This window comes from Vigna unguiculata, chromosome 10, assembly GCF_037176805.1.
Source record: "Vigna unguiculata cultivar grain cowpea cultivar isolate G323 ecotype 2 chromosome 10, ASM3717680v1, whole genome shotgun sequence".
Classification (NCBI taxonomy): Eukaryota; Viridiplantae; Streptophyta; class Magnoliopsida; order Fabales; family Fabaceae; genus Vigna; species Vigna unguiculata.
In genome coordinates, this window is record NC_140801.1 from 11,749,823 (window position 1) to 11,777,282 (window position 27,460).

Sequence of the window (27,460 nt, forward strand, 5' to 3'; positions counted from 1 at the left end):
ACCTAATTATGCACAACCACACACAACTAAATTGTGATTGGTTTTGTGGCATTGTCTTGGCAGTGTCTATATTCTCTTCCCAAAAGCTTTTTTGAGATACCAATCTTCAACAATTATGTTTATTCTTATCCACACCATTAGTGTATATGCACCCTTATGCTCTAAGCCATGATTGTTAATTGGAAGAGCAAATTATTAGAAACTTTACCCTTTAAAATATGCAAACAAACCACAAAAAAAGTTTCTCTTCACTCCTTGTTTAGGAAGCCAAATGTTGAAACTTTCCTTCAGTCAAGAATAAAATCTCAGAACAAAGTCAAATTAGAGATTTAGGGAGAGGATAATATATAAGACTGAGTCGTGTATTTTCAATTAAGTGATAAATATATTCCCAAGACATATATTCTGATCACAAATTTGTCCTTAAAGTGAATAATCGAATGCAATTCCGAGTTTTATATATATAAAAAAATATGATTGGGGAGGTTCTTTTATTTATGCTATTAATTAGAGAGAAAAAAAGAATTGTTTTGAGAAGTTTACGACCGCACATAAATGAGAATTTTATCCACAAATGATTATCCTGGGCTTTTCCATGTGTATGATTTAAATTTGAAAATAATATTACTTAATCAAGTGTAGCAGTAGCAATGCTGTGGACTTTTTCCAGAAAAAGGTTATACTTTTTCTCACGAGAATCCATGCTCTTACCCTTTGACAAATTAAGTTAAATTAAGTTGGAAATAGTCCAAGTGTGAGTCAAAAAGTTCCACATTAGATAGAAAAGACAAAGTTAAACACTATATAAGAATAAAGACCCATAACAACATTGCCTTAAGGTTTTGGTGTAAAAGTGGTGTCTAAGGTCTTATATGTGTAAGACTAATGTCATATAACCATATAGAACCACAATCTCTCAATATCCATAACCATGCCTATGATAAATATAACCCATATATGTGAAAATATATATAAACCTATCAAGATGTCTATCACAAATTTTTATATGGTAAATAGATTTAATTATCTACATAAATTAATTCGACGCCATTTTAATTATATTCGACGTAATAGAATTTGTGAACTATTAATTAATACATTTTGGGGAAATATTAGTAAACACTTAGATAATTATTAATTTGTATAAAATAATTAATTAAAAGTTAAAATTGATGTAATGATACCTCCGAAATTGATATAGATAAAAAATTATTAAAAATAGTATAATTAGGTGAGAATATCAAAGTATACATAATTGATTACGTATTTAGTGTATTTAATGTATTTTTGCACACGTATAAAGGGAGAACATGTCTTTGACCATCAAAGAAGGAGAGAACACCTCGGTCATAAAAGAAGTTAGGGCAACATGGTTTTGCGGAAGTTAATTTGACTTTTGTAAGAATATTTGGTGTCTACTATGTGCTGAGTAACATTTTTAAAAAGATTAATTAAATTGTATCTATCCAAAACACAATGAACAACAAAAGTTAATCGGCTAAAGAAGAACTATAATATGTACAATAATGAGAAAAAATTAGTTAGGATAAAATTGTGAAACGCTTAGCGAAAATATTAAGAACAAAACATTAACACCAAGGTTAGAATGATGATGCGGTGATAAGAACACTAAGAAATGAGAGGTGCAAAGTTGATTTATAATCCATAACATCTTGAAATCCTCATTTGTTATTGACAAAATATTAGGAACTAATATGAAATATTTACATTACATTACAATGAAAGAAAACTTCATTTTTTTTGTCATATAAAAATACTAAAGCTTTGATCATTCTATCAAGTCTTAACGTTTCAAATTCTTATAAGAGGAAAAAAAATAGACCAGGCAGATAAATACTCGAGTGGTTAACTATTTCTTCAATCAAATTAAAAAGTAGACATCTAATATAGTGATGGGTAACCTAATGAATTAGTAAACATCTAATGTAGGAGTAGGTCATCCAATAGAAAGTCCAAAAATGTATACAGTGCATGAAAAGTTAATAGAAATTAAGTATTGATAGGTTAGTCTGTCCAAAATTGTATCCTAATGAATTCAATTTCAATTTAGTAAACTTGATTTCAAAGGACGTTTGCAAAAGTCAAAACTAAGAAAGAACAATAAAGTAAAACGAGGAATTTTGTTGATATAGACGATGTTTAAAAGAATGAATAAAACAATAAAAGATAAATGGATTTCCCAATTCATTCAAAGTTAAATTCTTAACCGACTGTTATATTATTATCCTTCATCCAAATTTTAAATATAAATGAAATAATCAAACAAGCATCATTCAATTCATTAAGTATCTCTTGCATCTCCAAACATCTATGTTTGAGATTTATATTTTCTACCTCTTGAATTAAGTGAACAAGAGATCATTAAAATTTAACAAATTAATAAGAACTTTAATTAGAAATCGGGATCAAATTATCAACAATTGTTCAAAAACAAGATAAAAAATTATAACTAAAAAAGAACAGACGATGTAAGCACAATATGATTAATTCATTAAGCATTTCTCATGTCTTCAAGCTTATTTGTTTTATATTTATATTTTTTAACCTCTTGAATTAAGCATACAAAAGATTGCTAAAAGCAAACAAACAAGAATTTCAATAAAAGATAATAATTTAATTATCAACAGATATTAAAACATTCATAGAGTATGTGTGAATTCAGTCATTAAAGTCACCTAGTACATATATGATCCCTTAAATCGTACTTCATAGATTAAAGTTTTTAGTGAGACTTGTCTAGTTAGACTCGTCTACCTCTATCAAGGATTAAACATTATTTTTACCACCGATTCTCATTGAAGCTTAAATAATACAAATTGAAAAAATTCTAGTTAAACCAATCTCAAATACACTCCAATAAAACAAATGTGAGATGTTATAAATGTGAGTAAAAATGTAATCATCACCTACTAATGACAACCATCGGACAAATAACTTGATCTTATACTATAAAAATGTAGAAATATTTGAGACATTGCTCTCATATGCAAAGTCACACACAAAATCTAAAAAATTACAACAACGCCCAACTACTTGGTTCAATTGTCCAAAGTTACGTTTATAACTCACGACCACCCATAGTCTAAAGAAAATCGAACACACACATCTATTATTAAACAAGAAAAAAAAAAAAAGAATTCTTCAGAAGAACTTTTTCAGCCATGTTCTCATTTGCACAATCTTTGAATTGCAACAAATCCCATCAATGTGTGATACTCCCATATGCATACATTAATTGTTCACAAAAACACAAATATAAAAATACACCAATATTTAGAGAAGTATCCTCTCATATTTTTTTGTTCCATCCATTAACACTATTAATTGATTACACATTTAGTATTTTATTCTCTAACTAACCTTAGTGTCCCAATACACATTACTCCAGTGATCCCAACAAACAAACACCAGTGCAGGAAGGGCCTTTGGCAGCGGTTGTTTTTAATATTCTGCACCGGTTCGGGAACTGAAGCATATTGGGGCGAGGCCAAAAGGTCATAGCTTTTGGCCTCGGTTAAGAACCGAAGCCATAAAGGGCGCTTCTGCCTCGGTTTTCAGTGCAACCGAGGCCATAGACCCTGCCTTTTGCCTCGGTTTTCACTGCACCCGAGGCCATATGGGCCTTTTTTTTTTTTTAAATTCGATAACCCTTTTGGCCTCGGTTTTTGCTGCACCCGAGGCCATATGGGCTTTTTTTGGCCTCGGTTTTTGTTGCACCCGAGGCCATATGGGTTTTTTTTTTTTTTTTTTTAGATTCGATACCCTTTTGGCCTCGGTTTTGGCTGCACCCGAGGCCAAAAGCACCCTTTTTGCTTCGTTTCTGGTATGAACCGAGGCCTAATACTCTGTTTTTTTTTTAAATGCAGTTTCTGTTTTGGTGTTATTCCCACATTTAAACCTGCAAATTTTGTTCAGCACCCAGCACAGACCAGAATAGACCAGAACAAAATATTTTAAAACACATCCACAATTCAAATTCATTTAAAAGACAATTACAAATCATTTACAATCAAGATACATGTTCTAATCAATAGTATTGTACATTTCAATTATATATTTGGCACATGCTATCCTACCAAACTTGATGGACTTTGCGGGAATTGCTGCAGGACTCTTGAATGTCTACAAAATAATAGATTAAGTTAAGTTAGTATATAAAAAGGAAATATTGCAAAGTATTCATTTTAATTCAAATATATATTACCGTTTCCCAATTTATTGTAATACGAGCACGCACAGTGGTTGTCATCCATTGCATTATATAGTAACCGCACTCATATGAGCCGGTTTGTCTATTACACTACATTATATTAACAACGTTACAATTAATTAATGAAGAAAATCAAGCAAACAATCATGAAGATATGGATAGAAATATCAAACCTGGAGAGAACACCATACAAGACCTTTTGCCTTAGCCGTTGATCTCCCTAACAACATGTTATGTGCAGCAATTGAACTATGATATAGGGAATAAGTTAGGATATTTTTATATAACATGTCATATTCATAAGATTGATATTGAGGTTCTTACCAATCTATCACTTGTCTAAGATGGTTGGGGGGAGGGCGATGCAAAGAGCAAAACCACACAGCAAGGTTCTCCCTTAGGGAAACCACAAGTAACTGCCAATGACGCCTGATAAGAAAATAAATTCATTGTTATGCATTAAAATGACTTATTATATTCATAAGTTAACAAAAATGACTTACCCAGCAAGATAAGGGACAAAATAAATTTCTTTTCCACGTTGAAAGCATTTGGTCACATATGCTTGAATGTCATCAAACTTGTTGCCTTCATGGGTGAGTTGGGGGTCTATAAACCCATATACATCATTCAGCCCATAGTTTCAGTGACACCAGACAGATACCTAAACCAAAAATTGATTTGATATAAGTAAATACATAAATATATCAAATAACTATATATAATGACTAAAAGACTTACATCATCCATAATTGAATAATGGTAATATTGAGTTCTTCTTGTCCTCGTGCAAGCTCCAAGACATCTTGGGAATGCAAATAAAGTGGGATGTCAAGATCTCTCCCAAAAATGTTAGCATCCCAAGGAACCTGCATCGGCTTATCAGCTATGATTTCTGCAAGTTGGAGCAATGCACCAAGAGGATCATCCAAAGAGAGAAGAATCTTCTTTGATTGAGGTTTTTCCTATATTGATGCAATTTCAGTTTAAATGGAATATAATTTAAGTTTGAATATAATAAACATGTAAACTTAAAAATGTAGTATATTTGTGGGTTTAAGAGTCTGTACCGGGGGGTCAGTATCAACCAAATCTCTAGGCCAGGCGAGGAAACACTGGAATGCCTGTGCCACAGTATACACCTCATCTGTTGGCACAGGAACTAAAGCATACGGCATGAGAACCTCCTCTACCGTGACCTTAACCTCATCCTCTGATAACTCCATGCCATGAAGAACTGTGGCTGCCTCAAATACTTTTCCACGAGCCACTAGTGTCTTCTCTGTACCATCCCAAATATATAGTTGACATGGATGAGTGTCATCCATGTCATCCCCGGGTGGAGCTGAACAACTCCCCTTTCCGCTTCTACCTGTTAGAGCCAATGATTTATTAATGTTATTCAATTACTTTATTAAATATCATTTATTCAATTCATAACTTATAGAAAACAAATTTACCCGTGGGAGGCACAAATGGGTCTAGTTCTGGCGGATGATCCACTGGCGAACGAATGCCATAATGCTCAAATTGGCGCATTAGTTCTTCTCTCACTTGCGCCGTGATCATTTCCTTTAGTCTTTGTTCATAATCAGCACCATGACTGCATGAAGACTGACGAGAGGAGGAACCAAAAAATTGGCGTATGCCGACTCCTGATCCAGCACCACGCACACGTCCAGGGTGCTCAGGTCGTCCAATTGCAGCAGCAAGTATGTCATGACGACCTTCTGGAATGAATCCTCCTTGAGAGGTCTGCTCAACCAACGAATCCTACAAGGTAACAAAAACATTTATAAATCAAAATACAATATAAAACATGAACGAGCAATTTAGATAAGAATTGTATCTTACAATTTTCTCAGAGATTTCTCGTGCAGAGTCAGAAGTGTAGTTGCCTGATGAGCGTAAACGGGCTAACTTCCACTTCTGATGACGTGATGGTGGTGAAGGAGGCTTAGTATCTTCACCCTCAGAAGGTGGGGGCCTAGATTTTTTCTTTTCTATCTCATTTAAGAAGATTCACTTTCTTTATTTTATTGGTACATATTACTTTTAAAATACAAATCTTAAATTTCACGAAATTTTGCCAGCATTTCGCATTGGCCTTCAGGATACACGAAATGAAAGTGATTATAAACCACAATCAAATATGCACCCGAAGATCAATACAAAACACAATTGACAAATATTCATGAATTTTAAGATCTTTATTTTAAAATATATATATATGCACTAATAAATTACTAGAAAGTGATTAATCTTCTTAAACTGTCCAATCGGACAATTCAAGATTCAATACATTTAAATTATTAGTATTGTATCCCCTTATATCTAATTTAAAAAAAAGGTAGTTTTTTCAACATGAAAATTCGGGAACAATACATAATTTTCGTATTGAATCTCAAACGGGAAACTAAGGCGAACTCACAAATCAAACAAATATTTAAGTAAATAATAAACCACATATATACATATATATAACATATTACTAATACATAATAAACAACAAAATCTTACAAAATAATAGAATTAAGAACCTGGGAGCGTGAAAATTGAATGACAATGGAAGATGATGCACACCCACGATACTGAGGTCTTCAAGAGCTATAAGAGGTAATAAAATAAATAAGAGACCGTAAAAATAGCAAAAGAAAAACGCAAAAATCAACCAAAAATCTCATCAAAATGCAAAACAATTACCTAAATCATAAAAAAATATACAACACGAAAAAAAAAATAACGCGTTTTGAATTTACCCCGGACAGAATTGGCGAACGAGGCGCAAGATACTCGCCGGAGCAGTCACACCGAGCAGCAGTGCAAGGTGGCTGTGGGGAACCGTGGCGAAGTGGGGCGACGAATGCACGACGGAGGGGGCGCGACGTACGCACAACGCAGCGGTGGCGCGCAGGAGGCCGCAACAGAGGAGCGACGGTGGCGCGACGGTGGCGCGACGGAGGCCGCAACGAGAGCTGGACGGTGGCGCGACGGTGGTGGCTGCTTCCTTTTCGACGGTGGCGCGACGGTGGCTGCCTCCTTTTCGCCTGCTGTTCGGTGGCGGAGCAAGACCGGCGACCCAAACTTCGTGCACGGAGGCGCAATCGGCGATGGAGAGGGCGATGGAGAGGTCGCTGACGGAGGTCGCTGATGGAAAGGTCGCGAGAGAGAAGATGATGAACAGTGAGGGTTCGCGCGATTTGGGAACATAAATAAAGGATATGGCCTCGGTTCTGTAAACACCCGAGGCAGAAAGGACTATAGGCCTCGGTTCTGTAAACACCCGAGGCCAAAAAGTGTGCTGTCAGTGGCAGTTTTGGAAATCTGGGGGCCATAGATGGGTTATAGGCCTCGGTTCTGCTCCACCCGAGGCCAAATCTTCCATTATAGGCCTCGGTCCTTTGACACCCGAGGCCAAAAAGTGTGCTGTCAGTGGCAGTTTTGGAAATGTGGGGGCCACAGATGGGTTATAGGCTTCGGTTGGTTGAGAACCGAAGCATAAAACTGGTTATATGCTTCGGTTGATATGGGACCCGAGGCAAAATGCTAAGAAAAATTTCAAAAATGCCACCGCCTCCTTATAGGCTTCGGTCCCGCAGTAACCGAGGCCTATAAGGCGAGTTAAAAACCCCATTCTGCACTAGTGAAAAGAAGTTTGTATCTTGAACATTAAAGGAGATGACACCTCGTTCTTAAAAAAGAAGAAAGCACATCAAAACATTTTATTTATTATATGAGTCCTAAGAATAAAGTATAATTTTCATGTCTATATTTTATAAAAATAAATTATTTTAGTTAATTTTCTTTTTGCAATTTTACTTCTTGAATTTTTAATATTTAATATTTAGTATTTACTTTTATAGCTTTTTGATCATTATTTTTTTGTTATTTTAGATATGACACAATAAAATGGGTAGAAAAAACATGACAATGGTTACTTACATGAGACTGAAATGAGTAGCACTTGCATAAATGTACTTTGATAATGATTTAATATATTAAATTGAAAAATGGGCAAAGTTATGAATAACAAACTAAGGGATCATAATTGAGAAGAAAGTTAAGACCATTGTTCCTGCAGAGAACAAACAAGATAAGTTAGGCACAAGCGTCACCTTACCCATGTAGTCCGCTATCTCTTCCCGGTTGGTACATGTCGGTTTGGACTCATGAGGGGTTACCTGCAGAAGGGACTCCGAAGCTCAAGTGAGTCAAAACTCTCAAAAGGTCAAATCAGTGATTAATGAATGCGTACCTTTAATTACTGGGGTCAACGTGTATTTATAGAGCATTAATTATGTCTGATTATGCCATGGGCTAGGCCCTGGCTTGGGCTTTAGTTTGGGCTGTAAGTGGGCTTGGGCCCTTAGGACCTATTGAACACGGGGGGCTTCGATTTTACTAAGTATATTGGAGTAGTCGGCCTAGGCTGACTACTTTCCTCGACGGTTTGTGCTATCGGTTTAATCTGGTAAGGCTTAGACCAACTCGGCCTAGGCTAACTACTTGACCGCCTTGGCATATATGTATCGTTTACTTACTTGGTTGAGTTTGGCTAGGTGTGGTACAACCATAATTGTGAATAATTAAAAATTAAGGAGTTAACATTTTAAAGAGAAATTAGGGATAAAAATTGTGGATTATATATGAATCATATCAAAGTAATTAATAATATGAATATGATGATTGACCGTAAAAGTATTTTACGGATGTCATCTACATGGGATGAAGTTCTAGGTCATTCGTACCTCCTTTATCCTCGAATGAGAAACTTGTTATTTATTTCATACCCATATAAATCTCATATCTTATTAAGAAATAAGGTCAAGATTAACTTGTATTTATTTTCCTTCCTTAACTTGCCTAAGCTTCTTTTAAGAAAAACAATAAAAACAAAAAAGTTAAAGTCAATATGTTAGAAGTGGGCTTTAAGCCTAACTAACCCTACAAAATCAGTTTGTAAGGTGCAAAAATCGACTTATAAGGTGAGATTTGCACCTCACTTATATATATTATGAAATTTTCTTATCTCTAACCAATGTGATACTTCCAACACTATACAAGATAATACCTTAGATGAGATAATGAACTCATTTTTATCCTTAATTTTCAACAATAACTTTTTTAGTACACCTTCCTCAAATAAGAAATTATGGCTAAATACATATTATATACATTTTTTTCCTTGGCCCTTCATAATACTCTTTAAAAACATAGTTCTGATAAAGTCATCAGATTTTAATCAATTTTAAACTATATGAATTTAAATTTAACATTTATTTAATAATGATTTTTTACCATCACAAAATTAAGAGAATGAATAAATTTACTTCTTAAAAAATTTAGAATTAATTCATTATTTTGAAAGTACAAAACTAAAACTATGAAAAACATACTTTTTTTCCTCCTTCTTCTTTTTATTATTATATATTTATTTATTTTAAATAGTAAAAAATTACCAACATTAAAATAATATATACTTTGTTATAATAAAATGTAAAAAATATTCTTTAATTTTTGAAATTTTATAAACTTTATTCATTTCATAAAAAATAAAACAATCTATCAATTGGATATATAAAATTTAACGTTTGTATATAAGGCTATTAATAGCATCATTTTATTAAGTTTGGTACTAGTGTCCATGAGCTTACATAATTAGGAGAAAATGTTCTTTTTGACTTGTGAAAGATGCAAAGTTAGTATTGCACTACAGTGTATGTTACAACTTAAAAAAAAAGAGTGAGAGGATAAATTATCCATTTTCTCGTTTCTCTTTATTCATATGCCAAAACGTTTTCATAAAGAAATGTGCACTATCAAAAGATGTTAAATTTAGTGATAAAATTGTATTATGAGTAGACTTAATGAAAGTTGAGGGACTTACTATTATCCCTTTTTATAAAATATTAGAGATGCCATGAATTTAAATTTGTGAGACAATCAGGTTTTTATGGGTTTGAATTGGGAAAGATTAAAAATATATACTTTTTTTTTAAATGAATCCAACTGAATTCGTGTTACTTAACCTGTGGTTAAATAAATTCAAGTTTAGTTAGAGGTGTGCTCTTCTATAACTTACAAAAGAATAATCCTGTATTATTATTTTTTTCATCACTCTTTTGATGTAATTATTTACTATTTCTGTTAAAGCAAAATTTTAACACCATATTATTTTGATTAAGTGCTTAATAAAACTTAGAACATGAAGATGTGTTTGATAGACGTTGTACATATCATGAGTGCTTCATTCAACAAATGATAAAACATCATATATACATTTTTATTACGTCTGATACGTGATTGGTGACAATAATACGATAAGAACAAATAGATAATGAGCTAACATTTATTTCTGAAGTTTCATTTTGTGATGCAAGTTCACAGTATACTCCTAAATGAGAATTACACCAAATACAGGCTTTTTCAAATATCTCTTCAGATTGAAGTTAAAGTTTCGATGTTTGCCAAATATATTCACACTCCTTGAAGAAGAACGCATATGAAGAATAACCATTTGTTAGGAATCCAAGTGTGAGTCTAAGTCCCACATTGACCAGAAATGAGAAAGTAGAGCACCATATAAGGATCAAGGCCCATAAACCCATTGCCTTAAGGTTTTGGGTTGAGAGTGGTGTCAGTGTCTTATGTGGTTAGGCTCAGATCTCATTGGTGTTGTTCTCCCCAGTGAAACCCCCTCCTTTATAAACCTAACACCATTGTTTGCAAACTGTTGAAACTGGTGAATTTTCCCTGTCCTATAACAAGTTTATAAGAATATTGTTTGTGTTCATTCTAGCAAACTAGTAAAAAGAGCATAAATATTATATATGTCTAAAGATACTAGCATCTCTAGTGAACACAAATCATTATCTTTTTATTACAAAGACATTGTATTTATCTTGAGTCAAGAAAGACATTGTATTTATCTTGAGTCAAGAGAGTGACTTGTTAAAAGAATACTTGGGTTAAATCTAGAGTAACTTTTTGAAAGAATATTTGATTGAGCCAAGAGTATCTTGTGGAAAGAATATTTGAGTTAAGCTAGGAGTGACTTGTCAGGATGTAACCTTACCTTCAATCCTTACCAAATTATACAGATGGGGCACCACCATGGACACCCACTAACAGGGACCATGGAATTACGTCTCGAATAAATTGAGCAACTCACAACAACTAGGCGAAGAAAATAGCATGGCTTGCAGCGGACCTCGCTTAAGCCAAAAGCCCTCGCTCAGGCGAGAGGGGTTCCCTCGCTCAAGCTACAGGCTCTCGCTTAGGCGAGACCGTGATAGATGTCAGGTTGCTCAGGCGAGAGGGGTTCCCTCGCTCAAGCTACAGCGCTTAGGCGAGACCGTGATAGATGTCAGGTTTTTAAGGAGGAGGTATCACCAATGAGATCTGAGCCCAACCACATAAGATATTGACACCACTCTCAACCCAAAACCTTAAGGCAATGGGTTTATGGGTCTTTATTCTTATATAGTGCTCTATTTTCTCAATTCTGGTCAATGTGGGACTTAGACTCACACTTGTATTCCTAACAATAGAGACCCTGGGAGATTCTCGCACACTCGCTTAGGCGACCCTCCCTCGCCTAAGCGAGACAACCCCTCGCCCAAAGGTAAGGTTCCTCGTCTGGGCTAAACTGCAGTGACACCCCAAGGCTTTCACGTCTTCTCGCTTAGGCGAGCGTCTCTCGCCTGAGCGAGACAATGCCTCGCTCAAAACAAGAGCACTCCGCTTGAGCGAGAGTTCGTAAATGTCACCCTTATTTGTCCCTGTCAGTCTCGCCTGGGCGAGTCGGTCTCGCTTAGGCGAGAACAACAGATCTCGCCACTGTTTCCCTGCAACAGTTGTATTTTCACAACCAATACAACCACACATTGTAATCCAAACATTCACAACAACGTACAGACTATACAAACATCAAGTAACTTCCAAACAGACAAAAAATAGACTAAAACTCATAACTCTAGCTTCCCTTACCTGGAAAGGAGCTAATATCGGGCTTCGACTCTTAAACCAACGGGACCAGCAGCTCCAAGAGCATATCTAAGAACTAGATTCAGTAGCACAGAACAGGAACGAGGTTACTAAAGTGGACCTCTAGTGGAAAAATACCAAAAAGAACTTTGAAAGGAACCAGTAGGGGTTGGGGTTTATCTTACGTGAAGACGAGCTGAGCTTAGAGTTAGCTTGACCAAGATTGGGGCTAAACCCTAGCAGGGCCTCTATGGGGAGAAGGAGAGTGTGAGAGTATTGTTTCTACAAGAATGACAGAAATGAGAGGAGTTTGGCTGCCTTAAGGCCTTGGACACCCTATGAGTCAGCCCTTAAGCCCATTAGATTAGGGGCAGCCCTTTAAAAATTAGGGTAGAATAAAAAGAGGATTTTGAGACATTTTTAACTTACCAAATTATTAAATGACTTTTAACTTGATCTATAACGAATCAATTAATATACACTAGATTAACTTACTTTGCAACCCTATAAAATACCGATAGAATATTTCATCTCTACCTATTATCTCACTGTGTTTGTCACTAAACATAATATATATATATATATATATATATATATATATATATATATATATATATATATATATATATATATATATATATATATATATATATATAAAGAAAATTTATGTAATGATAAATGAAAAATAAATATTAAGTTGAAGTAGCTCAGGATTACCAATTAAATCTGTAAGGAATCCCATATATAATTCGTAAGATTGAGGATGTATACATAGAAAACTAAGGTTATATTAGACGATTTTTTTCCTGCAGTGGTCTCTTTCATATATTTATTATCATTACTAGATTTATATGTATTTTATTTTCTCAACTAGACTTTTTTTCACTGTGGATATACATTTTTTTATTACTTTTGTGTGAATAAATATAAATTTCTATTTAAAAAATAAAAAAATAAATATTTAAAATTTTAGAAATATAAAATTTTGTTTAAAAGATTTTATTTAGAAAAAAAGTAAAAATATAAATGTAAAAATATAAAACAATATTGAATGTTTTGATTGAGATTTATAAACTTTTTTAAAATAGGAAAGAGTATTAAAATTTATTAAAAAAAATTTACTTAGAAAACAAATATGAAAATTGAAATTTAAAAATATAGAAAAATATATAATATTTTAATAGAAAATTTGAAACGACAAAAAAGTATAAAAATTTATTTAAGACGTTTAATTTTAGAACAAATATAAAAATAGAAATTTAAAAATATATCAATTTAGAATATTTGAAATAAATTTGATTATTTTTATTGTTGTTTTATTGTAATTGTAAAGAAATATTTTTAAGGATTTAGTGTTTTTGAATTTAATAATTTAATTGTTAAGATATTTTTTCTCTAAATTATTTTCTGTAGAATTTTGATTTTTTTTTTTTTTTTTTACATATGACATATAGAGTTTTTTCTTTTTCCAACATAGCACACTCTGCCGACAACATTTAAAGGAATAACAGACTTTGTTTCAAGTCAGATTTTGGTCTACGAATTCTAACCTTGACTCTTTATTAACTTTAATTTAAATAACGAATAACTTAAAAATTTATCAAATTTGGATTTGAATTTGAATTTTTTAATTTTTATTCTTTTAATATTTTACTCCTAACTAATTTTCAAACAACAAAATTTACATTACACTATAAAAACTTTAAACTTATGTTTAATCATTTTCAATAAATAAAACATTTCAAAATATTAATTAAAAAAAGAAAAAAATATATAATACTCAAACTTCTTAAAATTTAAAAATAAAATAAAAAAGTTGCATAGAAAAGTTTCAACTTTTATTTTTATATTTTTTCTAAATAAGTTTTTAATAAATTTGAATACTTTTTCTATTTTGTAATTTTCAATTAAAAATTTGATATTTTCTTATATTTTAAATTTTTTATTTTATATATATATTTTTTTTGTAATTATAATTTTTTCTTAAACAAAATTTTTATATTTCTATGGTTTTAAATATTTATTTTTTATAATTTTCTAAATAAAAAGTAATAATTTCTCAAACAAAAATAAATAAATAACTGTATTTGCAATATAGGGTCTAGTTGAGAAAAAAAAAATTGTACGTAGGTATGTAAAATAGGCTACCGTAGAAAAATATTTCATGTTAGACACTACTATAAATTTTGACACATCTTAGTCAAAATGTTTGAAAAATTCATCCAAAAGGTAAAAAATTTAATTTTCATATTCAACTTTGCAGAATAATTGATTATCATTAGTTATCATTTTTTTCTCAAAAATTTCCAAAACCTCAGATAATCAATTATTTAGCACAATAATTGATTATTGCACAATGAAAATCGATTATGACTTGAAATAATTGATTATTACAAATAACATCCTAAAATTTTAATTCAATCAATGTTCAATTTTCGGATGACATAATCGATTATTGCATGGTGATTTCCAAAAATCAATTAAAAAAATATCACTTTTCACAATTTAAGACACATTACTAACATCCAATATGCCTAAATCTTTTCTAAGATTATAGAACTTACTAAGAGACAAGTTACTAGGTCCCCTAAAACTTATTTGGGTCCTTTGTGGTTAGAGACAAGTTACTTTATAATAGGAATCTCAGCATATCTTCTATTAGGAACATCAAAATGTTTGATTCTACATTTGTTAGAAGTATGTCCCTTTTGCATACAATAGAAACATGTTACACAATTTATATTCCTAGAATAAGACTTACCTTTTTCTACCCATATCCTACGTGGTCTTCTGTTTTTATTCTTAGGAGCTTGCTTGTTGTTATTGAAATCCTTTTTTATTAAACATTAAATTTTTAATACTTTTATTTTTAGTTGCATCTTGAAGTAATTTTCCAAGAATGCTAATGTCAAATATATGGCTTTTACAAGATGCACACTCAACATTTGTAATCTCTTTACTTTCTAACATTGAAATTTTATTTTTCAAAATTTCTTCTTTAAGAGAGAGTTTTTAAATTTCTTTTGTAAAACTTTATTTTTTATTTCAATTTTATATGCAAAGAATTTAATTTTTTAGTTAATAAACAAAGCTCGACTTCCTCATTCAAGTCACTAAAGCTTGATGAGCAACTGGAATTGTTGTCCTTCCATTTCTTTTTCTCGAAGAACTTTCTGCCCTTCTTCTTTTCTCTCTTCTTAACATTTGGGCAGTTTATTTTGACATGCTCCAAATCTACACAACCGTAGTATTGGAAATTTGGAGAAGAACCTTGGTTCTTCTTTTTATGATTTTTATGTTGTCATTTGCTCTTCATAAACTTTGTGAACATTTTCAGCATTAAGTTTATATCGTCACAATCAGAGTCATCATCTTCTTATTGATTTTTTCCATTGAAAATTTTAGATTTAAAGGCAATATTCATTTTATTTCCTTGATCCTCTTCATCATTCAACCTTCCAAATTCAAGCTTGTGTTCTTTTAGCTTACCAAAAAGAGTTGTCATGGTTTCAAGGTTTTGCAATTCCATGATGGTCGTGACCTTAGGTTGCCAAGACCTATTCAAAGATTTCAAAATTTTTATATTAAGTTCATCATTTTTACCTTACCTAGAGAGATGATTGACAATGTGGGTGAATCTTTTATGCACATCGTATATTGTTTCCCCTTTTAGCATATGAAACATCACGTAATCCTAAATCAGTGAGTTCTGTCTTGTCGGTTTACATCATTTGTGCCTTCAAGGGTTACTCTTAAAATTTTCCACATCTCTTGAGCACTCTTACAAATAGAGATCTAGGAAAACTCATCAAGGGTTAAAGCAAATGAAATAATATTTTTGGCCCTAACATCACATTGAACCCTTCTATTTCCTTCTACACTCTATTGCAAAAAAAAGGCTTAGATTCCTGCACATTATTAACAATAATATTAGGAACAAAAATACCTTTTTATAATAGCATCCCAAATACCTCTATCAACAGACTCTAAAAATATTTGCAATCTTATTTTCCAAAAAAAGGATAATTTTCCCAAACAAAAAGTGGAGGTCTGCTAATAAACGTACTCTTGACAAATATTTAATTTTGTCCAACTATTTTGAAACTTAATTTAAAAACTATCAAAGCAAGTTTTGATACCAATTTAAAATCGCGCAGTGGAATATTTGGGTTTGGACAAAAAGCCAAGAGGGTGGGGTGAATTGTTTTGTTTAATACAAAATGTGCTTTAAAATTTTTTCCTTTTTAATATGAAAGTTCAATTAAAATATTTTCCTTTATAATAACAACAATTAATTAAAATGAGTAGGGAAAGATAAGATTGACACAAGGTATTTTATATTGGTTGAAATCAAAAGACCCTATGTTTAGTTGTTAATCTCTCTAAAGAGGGATTAACTTAAACACTAAGAATAAACTTAGATTACAAATATGAGTAAGAATAATTTAAGAAAGAAAACACGTCGCTTGAAGCCACAAGAGATGAAAGACACCTCCTTTGAAATTCACAAGAGATGAACACCTCTTTTGACTCCTACAAAGGATGAAGACATCTCTCTTGAATCACCCAAGAGATGAAGAAACACCTTCCTTGAGTCCACAAGAAATGAACATTTCCTTTGAATTACACAAAGGATGAATAACTTCTCCTAGCAACTACAACAACACTCAATCACAAAAGAACCCATTTGGTGAAAGTTATTGCTCTACTCAAACTTAGGTTTTTCAAAGCCTTTTCACATAGAATTCTCAAGCACTTAAACTTCTCTAACTTTTGTATCTTCAAATGAAAGCCTACCACCCTATTTATAGAAGCCAATTTCGAAATTAGGTCAAGAAACTAGAGAGTCAAGTCACAACTACTACTGATAATCGATTATCATAGAGGCTTTACTCGAAAGTCACTTTTCACTGAGATAATTAATTATCACTAAAAATAATTAATTATTTGAGTGTTAATTGCTAAAGCAAAGACTCTCTCTTGAACTTCTTAATGCATTATTGCTTGGGATCTATCTTTTGGCTTATGATCGTTTATATTTACTATCTTAAATGACATACATATATTACATGACTTCAACAACCCAAATTATAAGAACTTAAAATAAATCTTGATTCCAAGCATTCTTTACGTCTTCAACACTTTTATTCATGAATCATAATTAAGTTTTCAACATTTCTCCATAAGTCATCAATTTTAAAACTTTATTGAAGCAAGATGTCCATCTTCTTCTTTTTTCAACACATACCAAACACATGAAAAAATTACACTTCACGAAACATAGGCAAACTATACCTATTTTGAAAAAATCTAAATAAGTACATGATGGTAAAACATTAAAAAACATATTATTCTCTATGAATCAAAGATAAATTAGCTAACTTATTAGCACAATGATTTTTCTCATGAAAAAAATGAGAAACTTTGAACTGTACATGCTTACAAAAGTGCAAGCATCGTCACCATCTCCCTCTAAGACTCCAGGGAATCACTCGTTGATAAAAAAAACCATCACAAACTAAAGAAGAATCATTCTCCAACCAAAGTCTCTGATAGTCCTCCCTCCAAGCATGCTTCAAACCATTAATGATCGCCATAAACATAGCTAAAATAGAAGTTTGCACCCTCAAAAGGCTGAAAAACTATGCATATATTCATACGACTACCTCTAAAAACACTAACACATGAAACTAAACCTGGACAACCCTTAGATGCACAATATTTATTCACCTTGAACCAATTAGTTGATGGAACTTTCTATGTTACGTCCATAAATGAAACCAATCAAAGCTTTGAAATATTTCAACATCAAAATATTAAAGACAATATTACTCATATGCTTCTTAGATTGATTTTCAGCTATACGCACCAACTTCTTAATTTGGAAAATAGTAGAAGGATACACAATTGGATCCTAGAACAATGAAAGAACAAATTAGGAAAATATTCAAAATTATTTCAACACAAAGAAAAAATAAAGCATAAAATCACTCCTTTTTGAACCTCCAAATCAATTGGTAAACAACCATATAACAACTTTCAAAGAACCAAAGTTTTAGCTGGTGACACATCATCCAACAAAATCAAGTTCCTCCAATCCACACATTCCATACTAGAAAAGTATTTTTTTTTTCATTTTTTGAGAAAGCACACTAGAATATTCCAAAATCCAATTAGGCACATCCTCATTCTCATTAACCATTAAAGAAGAATAATCACATAAATTGACAACAAAAGAAGGAAAGTTTCGATGAGTACTTGTCCATGCCAAACTAACAATGAAGTATAACCTTATTCTATCAAAATAAGGAATTATAGACAATTTAGATATGCAAATGTTAGAGCACCAATGATCATTCCAAAGTTAATGCAATCACCCTTACCTAGTGTCCAAAAAGTATTTTCAAGAACAACATCGTATGCACTTTTAATACCATGACAATTTACAACAATTTAAAGAACAAATATTTCTGATACTTAGACTTAAGAAATCGAATAAGCATGACTTCAATCCAAGTCATGCTACCATAAGCAAATTCCCAAGCTAAATGTATCAGATAGGCTTTATTCTCGCTTTGAATATTAGTAACCTATAAATCACCATTCAACTTAAAACCACCAAGATAGACCATTTAACAATTAGCAGTCCTCTATTTTGTATATCTCCAGTCTAAACAAAATTTTGAATCAATTATTCCACCTTAAGAATAAGTTTAATAGGCCACTTATAAATTAGGAAGAAATAAGACAACAAGCAAACAACTATTGAATTTATTAGATGAATTCTTCCCATAAGCAACTTCCCTTTCAGAGAATCAAGCTTATTACGAAACTTATCAACCAAAGACTAAAACACCACTGTTCAAGAGCCCTCACAAAAATTGGCACACCCAAATACGTAAAAGGAAGAGATCTTTAATTACAAGAGAGAAACCTTTTGAGATGTCTAATAAAAGAAGTAGAAGCATCAATAGTGTAAAAATGACTTTTAACGAAACTCATCCATTGACTAGAGAAAGTGTCATACTCATACTGGAAAGATTTATTTTTTATTTCAATATTAGTACAAGTTATTGGACTCATCTTTTCTTAATTAAGGATTTTATTAGAAGTTGAAAAACCCTATAAATTTTAGATAGGTACGAGTTTTTTAACTTAAAAATTCACAAATGAATGTAAAATAAAAGGGTTAAATATGTTTTTAGTCCCTGAACTTTGATGAGAAATTAGAATTCGTCCATGTTCGAAACTTTGACACATTTTGGTCCCTAAACTTTAAAAATGAAGGAATATATTTCTTTTAATCCAATTATGTTAATATTTTTCAACATGTCAAACATGTTTCATAATAACATTTGAGTTGTTTATACTGTTTGACACTTTCTCGCTTCAACATAATTAAGTTAAACAGATTATATCATTTTAATTTTAAAGTTTAGGATCAAAATGTATCAAAATTTTGTACATGAACGAATTCTAGTTTCACGTCAAAGTTAAAATATATATTTTTAATATAATATAAAACCAATTTCTAGTATATATATATATATATATATATATATATATATATATAATGTATATTTTTATTATTATTTTAAGTTTTTTATTGGTTTGCCATTGTCACAACTTTTAATGACTTTATAATTTTTTAAAAGCGATGACAAGTTAAAAAAATATTTAGAAAACAAAACCATCGCTGCATCATCAACTTCATTTTTCAAAGATGATATGGTTTCGATTCTATTTTATATTGTTAACTTTTTCTTCGCAATACATTTCCATTTTCATAAAAATTTTGTAAAACAATGAGATTCGTTATAGAAATAAATATTTAATGATAAAAACGTGAAAAAAAAAAATAAGTGACAAAATTTGAAAAGTATAAGAGTGAAGCGATAAAATAATCTATTAAGTAATTTTTTTCAGTAAATGCCAACAAATAAATAAAAACTTTCAACGTGAAGACAAAACAAAATTAATCAATTTATAGGACTTCATACATCATTTACTTTTCATCAACTTATTATTATTATCATTGCACTATTCATTTCTTTGCTGATGAAATATTTTTCTTAAAACATTAACTTTAATTTTAACCCAATCTTATAATAAAATTAATTTGTAAAATAAAATTTACATATATATATTTACTAGACAGCTTAACAATTAAGAATTTGAAGAGTGGTTTGATCTGGAGGAAGAAGAAACGAAATCAAATATTTTAAGTGCGAGAAAAAAAGACGTGATGAACAGTAATAGTGTGTTGAAAATGACTCGGAAAACTGAGCAAAAGGCATCAAATTATGCATATTCTCCGACAAGGTTTGCCCTATGATCTGAGTCCAAGTAGCAAAATTAGGTCAACTTGTATGAATGAATGAATGAAGAATATTCCGATTCAATGGCATCTTAGAATACTAGGTAGACTTTCTGTATCCCTAGAATAGAATATAATAGAATATAGCAACACCCAAATTTCCATGTGCATTCCCTTAATCAATCATAACCTCTCTCTCCCTAACAACTTTAACAACATTTCATTATATCCTTTCATTCTCCCCTTTCACCAACATCTTTGTCCCCTTAACTTTCCTGCATTCTTTTCTATTTTTATCCTCTACATTCAGGTTTAGGGAGCTAAGGTAACAATGTAAACTTTCATAATAATTAGTTTTTAGGTTTAATTAGTTGGATGATACCCATTTTTGTTTAGATGTATTAGATTTGATATCTACTTTTGAAAAAGTATTAATCAAATCTTAATTTTTGAAAAAATATCTCAATTACATTTATTTTTAATTATTTTTTATAAACATGAATTTAAAGTTATTTATTCTTAATTATTTTCTAGACATCAAATTACCTATGCATAAAACTTTAATCTCGAGTCTTATTCTCAACAAACTGTGAAGCTTTGGAAATTAATTATAAGGGGTGAGAAAGGTTTGATTAAGACTAATTTCCCAACTAAAACCTAAATAATATGTTTACATATGACTTATTTTTATTTTATTTTATGTTTTCATTTGGTTTCCAAATAAAAGAAATAGTCATTGAATTTCTTAACAATGATTGAAATTTTTTGATATGATTGCTTTTGGATAGGGAAAAAAAGGAAGGAAAGTGGCTAGAAAGTAAGATTGTTTGAATTAAAGAAGAATGAGTGAAATATTTATAATGAATGTGATATGAGAAAGAAATTAAATTAATTGTATTGTATAATTATTTACCAAAATGCCTTCTTTTATAATGAAAAACAAAAAAATATATAAATTGAATTTAGAAAATGATAAATTATGTAGTAAATAATTTATAAAATTGAAAATAATATTTAATTTTTTTATTAATAAATTTGTATAAAATTATATAATTTAAAGAATGATTAATTTTTTAATATAGCTTTATACGTGTAAAATAAAAATCACTAATATCAAATTAACACTCAATTGAATTTTACTTTATTTCGAACAAAAAAAAATGATTAAAAATCTTAAGATCAATTTAAATTAACAATGAATAATAATATTAACTTTATATATATATATATATATATATATATATATATATATATATATTTATTTATTTATTTACTTATTGTAATACCCTATTCTTTTTGTAACCATTAACAAAAAGGGTTGCCCCAAATCTGATGGGCCAAAGAGCTGGCCCAAAGGATAAAGCTTATCCCAAGTTGCCCTAACATTTCCACTCTCACTCTTTCACAGAACCAGCTGTCACCTTCTCCTTTACTCTCACAGGATGCTCTGCTAGGGTTTGCCCTAAGCCTTTTCGAGCTAACTCGAACCCAGCTCCTACTCCACGTGAGTGCCTCTTTCTAGCTTGTATGGTTTTCCATCGATCTTTCTTTGTATTTCCTAGTTAGGGTTTCGATAATTTGTCCCTTGGTTCCGTTTTCCTTCTGTTTTCAGCTCGTTAGCTCATTCCTAAAGCTGCAGTGCTTGCTGTCATGCCGTCAAGGCCTCTGTTAACCCTTTTCTAGGTACGAGAAGCTAGGGTTTGTTTTTGGCCTGTTCTTGAGCTTGCTTGATGTTTGTATGGGTTAATCGTTATTTTTGGTGCGTGGAATACTTTGTATGATTGCTTGGATTTGAAAATGCATCTGCTGCAAGTGAGATCAGGGCGAGAACTGGTAATCTCGCCTAGGCAAGTCAGAATCGCCTAAGAGAGTCTGGCGGAGGCTTGCCCAAGCCTTCTGCGCGAGCTGTCGCCCAGGCGGGTGGTCTTGGTTTTGAGCGAGAGACTGCCTTGCTCAGGCGAGGTGAGCTCGCCTAAGCGAGCTGGCGCGTTTGTTTATGCCGAGTTTTATCGAGCTCTCGCCTAGGCGAAGGGGAGCTCCCCTGAGCGAGAATCCTTATCGCCTGGGCGAGACCCTTTCGGTCTGAGCGAGGAGCTGGACGAGGGTACGCGCTAGTTTGGTGTTTCCTTTCCTGCCTTTTTATGTTTGGCATGTAATTGATGGGGTTATTGTATAATGGCATGAAGGGTATAATATGCATGTGTGGGAGGGTGTATGAGTTATGAATGACAAACTTGAATAAATCCTTGGCATGAAATGAGCATGAAATGGTTGGTTGCGAAAGTGGCATGGTTATGAGATGGATTTAGATTCTAATTCATGGATGGAGCATGATGTGATGGTATTGGTTTGATCTGGAATATGAAAGAGGTTGGTTGCGAGAGTTGACATATATGTATGTATATATGCGCGATAATTATTAATTGGTTGCTTGATTATGTTTGGTTGTAGTCAGTGCGTAATTCCTTGAAATCTCTAGGTGAGATTTTAGGGTCGTGCTTCACTGGTCGAGACGTAATTCCATGGCCCCTGTTAGTGGGTGTCTATGGTGGTGCCCCATCTGTATAACTTGGTAAGGATTCAAGGTAAGGTTGCATCCTGACACTCTAAGGAGTCAATTAGTCTCACCTAGAATTTGTTTAACTATACATTTATTTCACTTGACTCCTGTGGTGAGAGTAGTAGGAGGCCTAAAATTCATTAAGGGCTAACTTTGTGGTGAGGGAAATTGATTCATTGTAACATTTATAACATATAGCTCGGGGGTGAGCAGAGGTATCCACCACAAGTGCGAGCATCCGCTGAATCCGACCAGGTTATATGTATCCGGATGAGTCGAGCCATGTCTTAGTGTAATGTTTGTGAAGTCTTAACATGCTTGGTTGATATGTGTTTATGGAATTGTGAAAATATATTTGATTGCATGAATGAAATCCATTGTACTCTAGCTTACCCTACTTTATTGTTGTGTGTCCTGTTGTATGGTACTCTCCTTTGCGATGATCATCAACTTGTTGGTGTGAGCAAATGCGAGGAACACCCGTGGACAATAGGGAGGTGATGGTTTCGCTGCATAGTCCGTGTGGACTGGGCTTAATTTTCTTTATGGGCTTTTCTTTAGGGCTGTGGCCCATGTATTTGTTTGTCCTTGGATTTATATACATTTTGTAAACTTTTTATTCAGTTTTCTTTTGGGCATCGTGGTATGCCTTGTGTTGTAAGGAGTTGAGTTTTAAATTCCAGGACTGCGCTAGTATGTTATCTTTATGTGACGCTTCCTTTAATTTCGCGTATTAAATTAAATGGGATGTTACATGTATACATTATAATTTTATACTAAAATATTGTTATGTATTATACTTTTTATTATGTTTGATTGTTTGTTTTTTGTATAAATTTAAAGTATAAATGTAAAATAATTTTTCTTAAAACATTATTATAATTCAATAACAAAATTCATTAAAAAACCTAATTACAAATAATATATAAATAAAATTATTTATTACTTTAAATTTAAATAATTTATTTCTTAACAAAAATAATTTGTTTAACTATACATTTATTTCACTTGAAATATCAAAAATTTGTAATGTGATTTCATTAATGAGCATAGAAGAGCGCGGATTGAGTTAAATATAAGCAGTTATGCTTAAAAATGTAATCATATGGAGGTATGTAATCATTAAGTATACTTAATTTACATGTAATTACGAAAATAGTTAATTTTGAATCATATTTGATTCTTTACATAATTATTGCAATTAATTGTAGGGTAAGCCGTCATTCACTCATTCTCTTTTTTTTTTTTCCCTTACGAATAAGATGGTAATAAATCCACCTCCCCTTCCTTTCCATATGACAAATAACCTCTAATAAGAGAAAGTAAACAACTTTAACATGTTATTTCCTTGAAGATTAAAATAAAGATAAAAGTAGAAGTGATTTATTTAAGATAGATTTTATATATTTTATTATTAAAATATAGAGTTTATATATAGAAAAATTGATTATTCAAATTTTAGTTTAGAAAGACCATCGTCTTTTAAAGCTTTTTATTATTATTTTTTTCTGACTTTTCTATAAGATTTTAAGAGATTCTTACATTTTTTTTGGAAGATAAAGTGATGTGGTCACCACACTTAATATAAGTTGTTTGGTGAACTTTTGATGATTTCTGATGATTGTTGAATATTAAAATGAGATGTTGAATTTGAATAATGTTGTGTGATGTGAGTAATGAATAGAGTTTGATAAATCAATTTAGTCAAATTCATTTATGGGACAATATTTTAGAACTAAATGATTTACTTGTGATAAAAGGACAAAACTACCCAGTTGAAGGTAATTTGATAAACTAATATATCTTTCAAGATTTCTAAATTATGTAGGCTCGTTGGTCAAGTCATCCATTGGCGGAGCAAAATTCAAGTTTCTAAAATCTAGAGAGTTCAATTTGTTTTACTTACGAGGTGAGCCTCTAAATTAGGCTCCCATGGCTTTGGCAATTGGATAGTAAATTACTAGGCAAGTGAAATTCTTTTTATCAAAAATTTTAAGAGATATAGGTCGCATGGTCACTATGCAAGTCTGGTGTCATTGAGCAAATTTTGTTAAGTAAGAACTCCCAATACTTGGTTGATAGGTGAGTAAACCCTCTCGCAAATTGAAATTAATTTAATTAAATCCGTAAAGCTTAGAAGGGATTGATCATTGAGCAAGTAAGGTCTTGTTGAGCGAGGCAACCTTCATGGGTGTCTCATTGTGTGAGTGAGTACTTTTGTTAGACAAACCTTTTATAATAAAACTCTAAGAGTTGTCTTGTTGGACGAGCTGGTGAGCTCGTTGAACGAGAAGGGATAATATGGGTAAGTGAAAATCAATGTTTTGAATTTCTAAATATGTTTAACTTCTTTAAGTTGTGGCAAATGATAAAAGTATATATTTGTTTGAATGAGAATGTGTTAATTTTGTTGAGATGTGATATATAGTATAATGTGAACATAGGTATATCCAAAAAGGAAATATTATGTTGAGAAGTTGTTAGTAGTGTACTAAATTTGGGATTCTAAAAGAGATTGTACTAAGCACATAAATAAAAATATCAAGTGGTGAGAGTAAATGTTGGTTTCCATGAGATAGCATACAATGTGAAAAATAATTAATTGTGCATAATATGTTATAAACAATTTACCTTGTCATATGAGAACTTAACTTCATGAAATATAGCTCTGTGTCACTGAAGGTAGTATGACAAGTGTAGATCTCTTAGTTTGATTCAACACACGAGTCTTATTGAACTATGATGATGTGAAGTCAATTCTTTATGACATGAGAGATAGCTAGTTGGGTTGAGAGATTTAGACACTTGATTATGTTTGTTGTGATGTCATTAAGTGAATAATTTGATTATTGAATGAAGTCCATTAGATGAATGGATGAGATGTGAATGTGTGTGATTGTATGACACTTTTTAAAGAAATCTAGGTTACCCTATTTGTTTTATTTGTGTTGACTTTCAATTGTGATCAACAACAGATCTTGTTTGATAATTTTTTGGGAGCCAAAATAATACTTTCGAAATTTATACATTTAATCATTGTCATTAATACAAAAAAATATGGTTCATTCTATGATAATCAACTCAGTTAAGAATGGGTTATGGAAAAACACATAATACTTAACTTCTTCTTTTATGTTCATAAAAAATTACTATACAAAAGACTCATGAGATAAAAAAATATGAAACTAATATTTTAGTATCATGTGAGAGAAGAGAAAGTTATCTTTTTTTTTTCTTCAAAAAGCAACAAAACATGTGAAAAATGAGAGTCGAAATAATGAGTTTGTGTTTAACTTACCATTCTTTAATTTTAGAAATAAAAAAAGTGAAAGAGCTTTTTATCTTAGGGGGAGATTGAGAAGGGCACCTTGAGAGGTTAAACTCGTTGCATAAAAGACTGGACGTAGCCTCAAGGTGTGAGGTGAACCCGTATAAATCCTCATCTTCATTCTTCTCTATCTTGATCATTCATTTGCATATCTTATGTTTGCATTAAAGATTTTAAAATGTCTACCAGCTCTATTCATTCCTCTCTTAGAGCCACCTTGCCCCAACACCAATAACTTGTAATCCACCCGTGTATTGTCTGACCATTCAACTTTACCATATATATCATATATTGTTTGATTAGCATATTTGACTGAATTTCAACACCATTTCATCTATCATCTGATCAATGAGCTTGTCACATGTATTATGTAAAAGGCTTATACACATTCCTTTAAATAATTATTTTGTTAGCATAAAAACAACTTCATCAAACGAGGTTGATTTCGTCTGATCTTAATAATCTCCCTTTTTTTTATGATGACACAACTACAAGATAAAATATGTGAAAGTATAATGCAGAGCATAATCACATGTATCAAAGATTTCATGCATCCAAGTTAAAAGAAATTGCATAATCAATGATGAAATTAAATAATATGTTATATGAGTATCAAACTAAAAAATGATAAGACATGAAAAGATCAAAGCTCACTCACATTTAAGGTGTTGGCCACTCCTTTATAGCCACCACTTTCTCTTGGACCACATGGACCCCTTTTACATTTACTTTGAACCCTAGGAAGATCACATGATCCATCCTAAAGATGCATTTTTCTCTATTAGAATATGTAACATCCAACCGAATATTATGAATTTAAGTAATTGTATCACACCTAGCCGGTCACGACTAGTACATCAGCACATATCATCCTTCACCAACATACTATATCGGCAAAGGTTGAGGGACTGGTGTACTGTACCTGGACAACTTAACTATACCATACCTGGCCAACTTAACCGTATAAATAACAACCCCCACGTATATACCGGAAACAACCCAAGTACACGCCTCGGGCCGGCATAAACCTAAACTCAT

At 31.7% G+C, this 27,460-nt stretch overlaps 1 protein-coding gene across 1 annotated transcript; it reads right to left on the bottom strand.

Moving 5' to 3' along the window:
• Positions 1–5,262: 5,262 nt before the first annotated feature.
• LOC146882147 (uncharacterized) lies at positions 5,263–27,460 on the bottom strand. The gene is made up of 4 exons (XM_085667296.1): positions 27,369–27,460; positions 6,991–7,378; positions 5,692–6,004; positions 5,263–5,603 (listed from the first exon to the last, which is right to left on the bottom strand). The coding sequence occupies exons 1-4, from the start codon at positions 27,458–27,460 to the stop codon at positions 5,263–5,265; spliced, it is 1,134 nt and encodes a 377-aa protein (XP_085523422.1).

What these genes read in the sequence shown, in the direction of transcription:
- LOC146882147 (XM_085667296.1), bottom strand. Translation starts at nt 27,460, where the DNA reads ATGAGTTTAGGTTTATGCCGGCCCGAGGCGTGTACTTGGGTTGTTTCC. An exon ending in TATACGGTTAAGTTGGCCAG is followed by an intron (nt 7,379 to 27,368) that starts GTATGGTATAGT and finishes CCTTTCCATCAG; the next exon opens with CGACCTCCGTCAGCGACCTC. An exon ending in GTTCGCCAATTCTGTCCGGG is followed by an intron (nt 6,005 to 6,990) that starts GTAAATTCAAAA and finishes GTTACCTTGTAG; the next exon opens with GATTCGTTGGTTGAGCAGAC.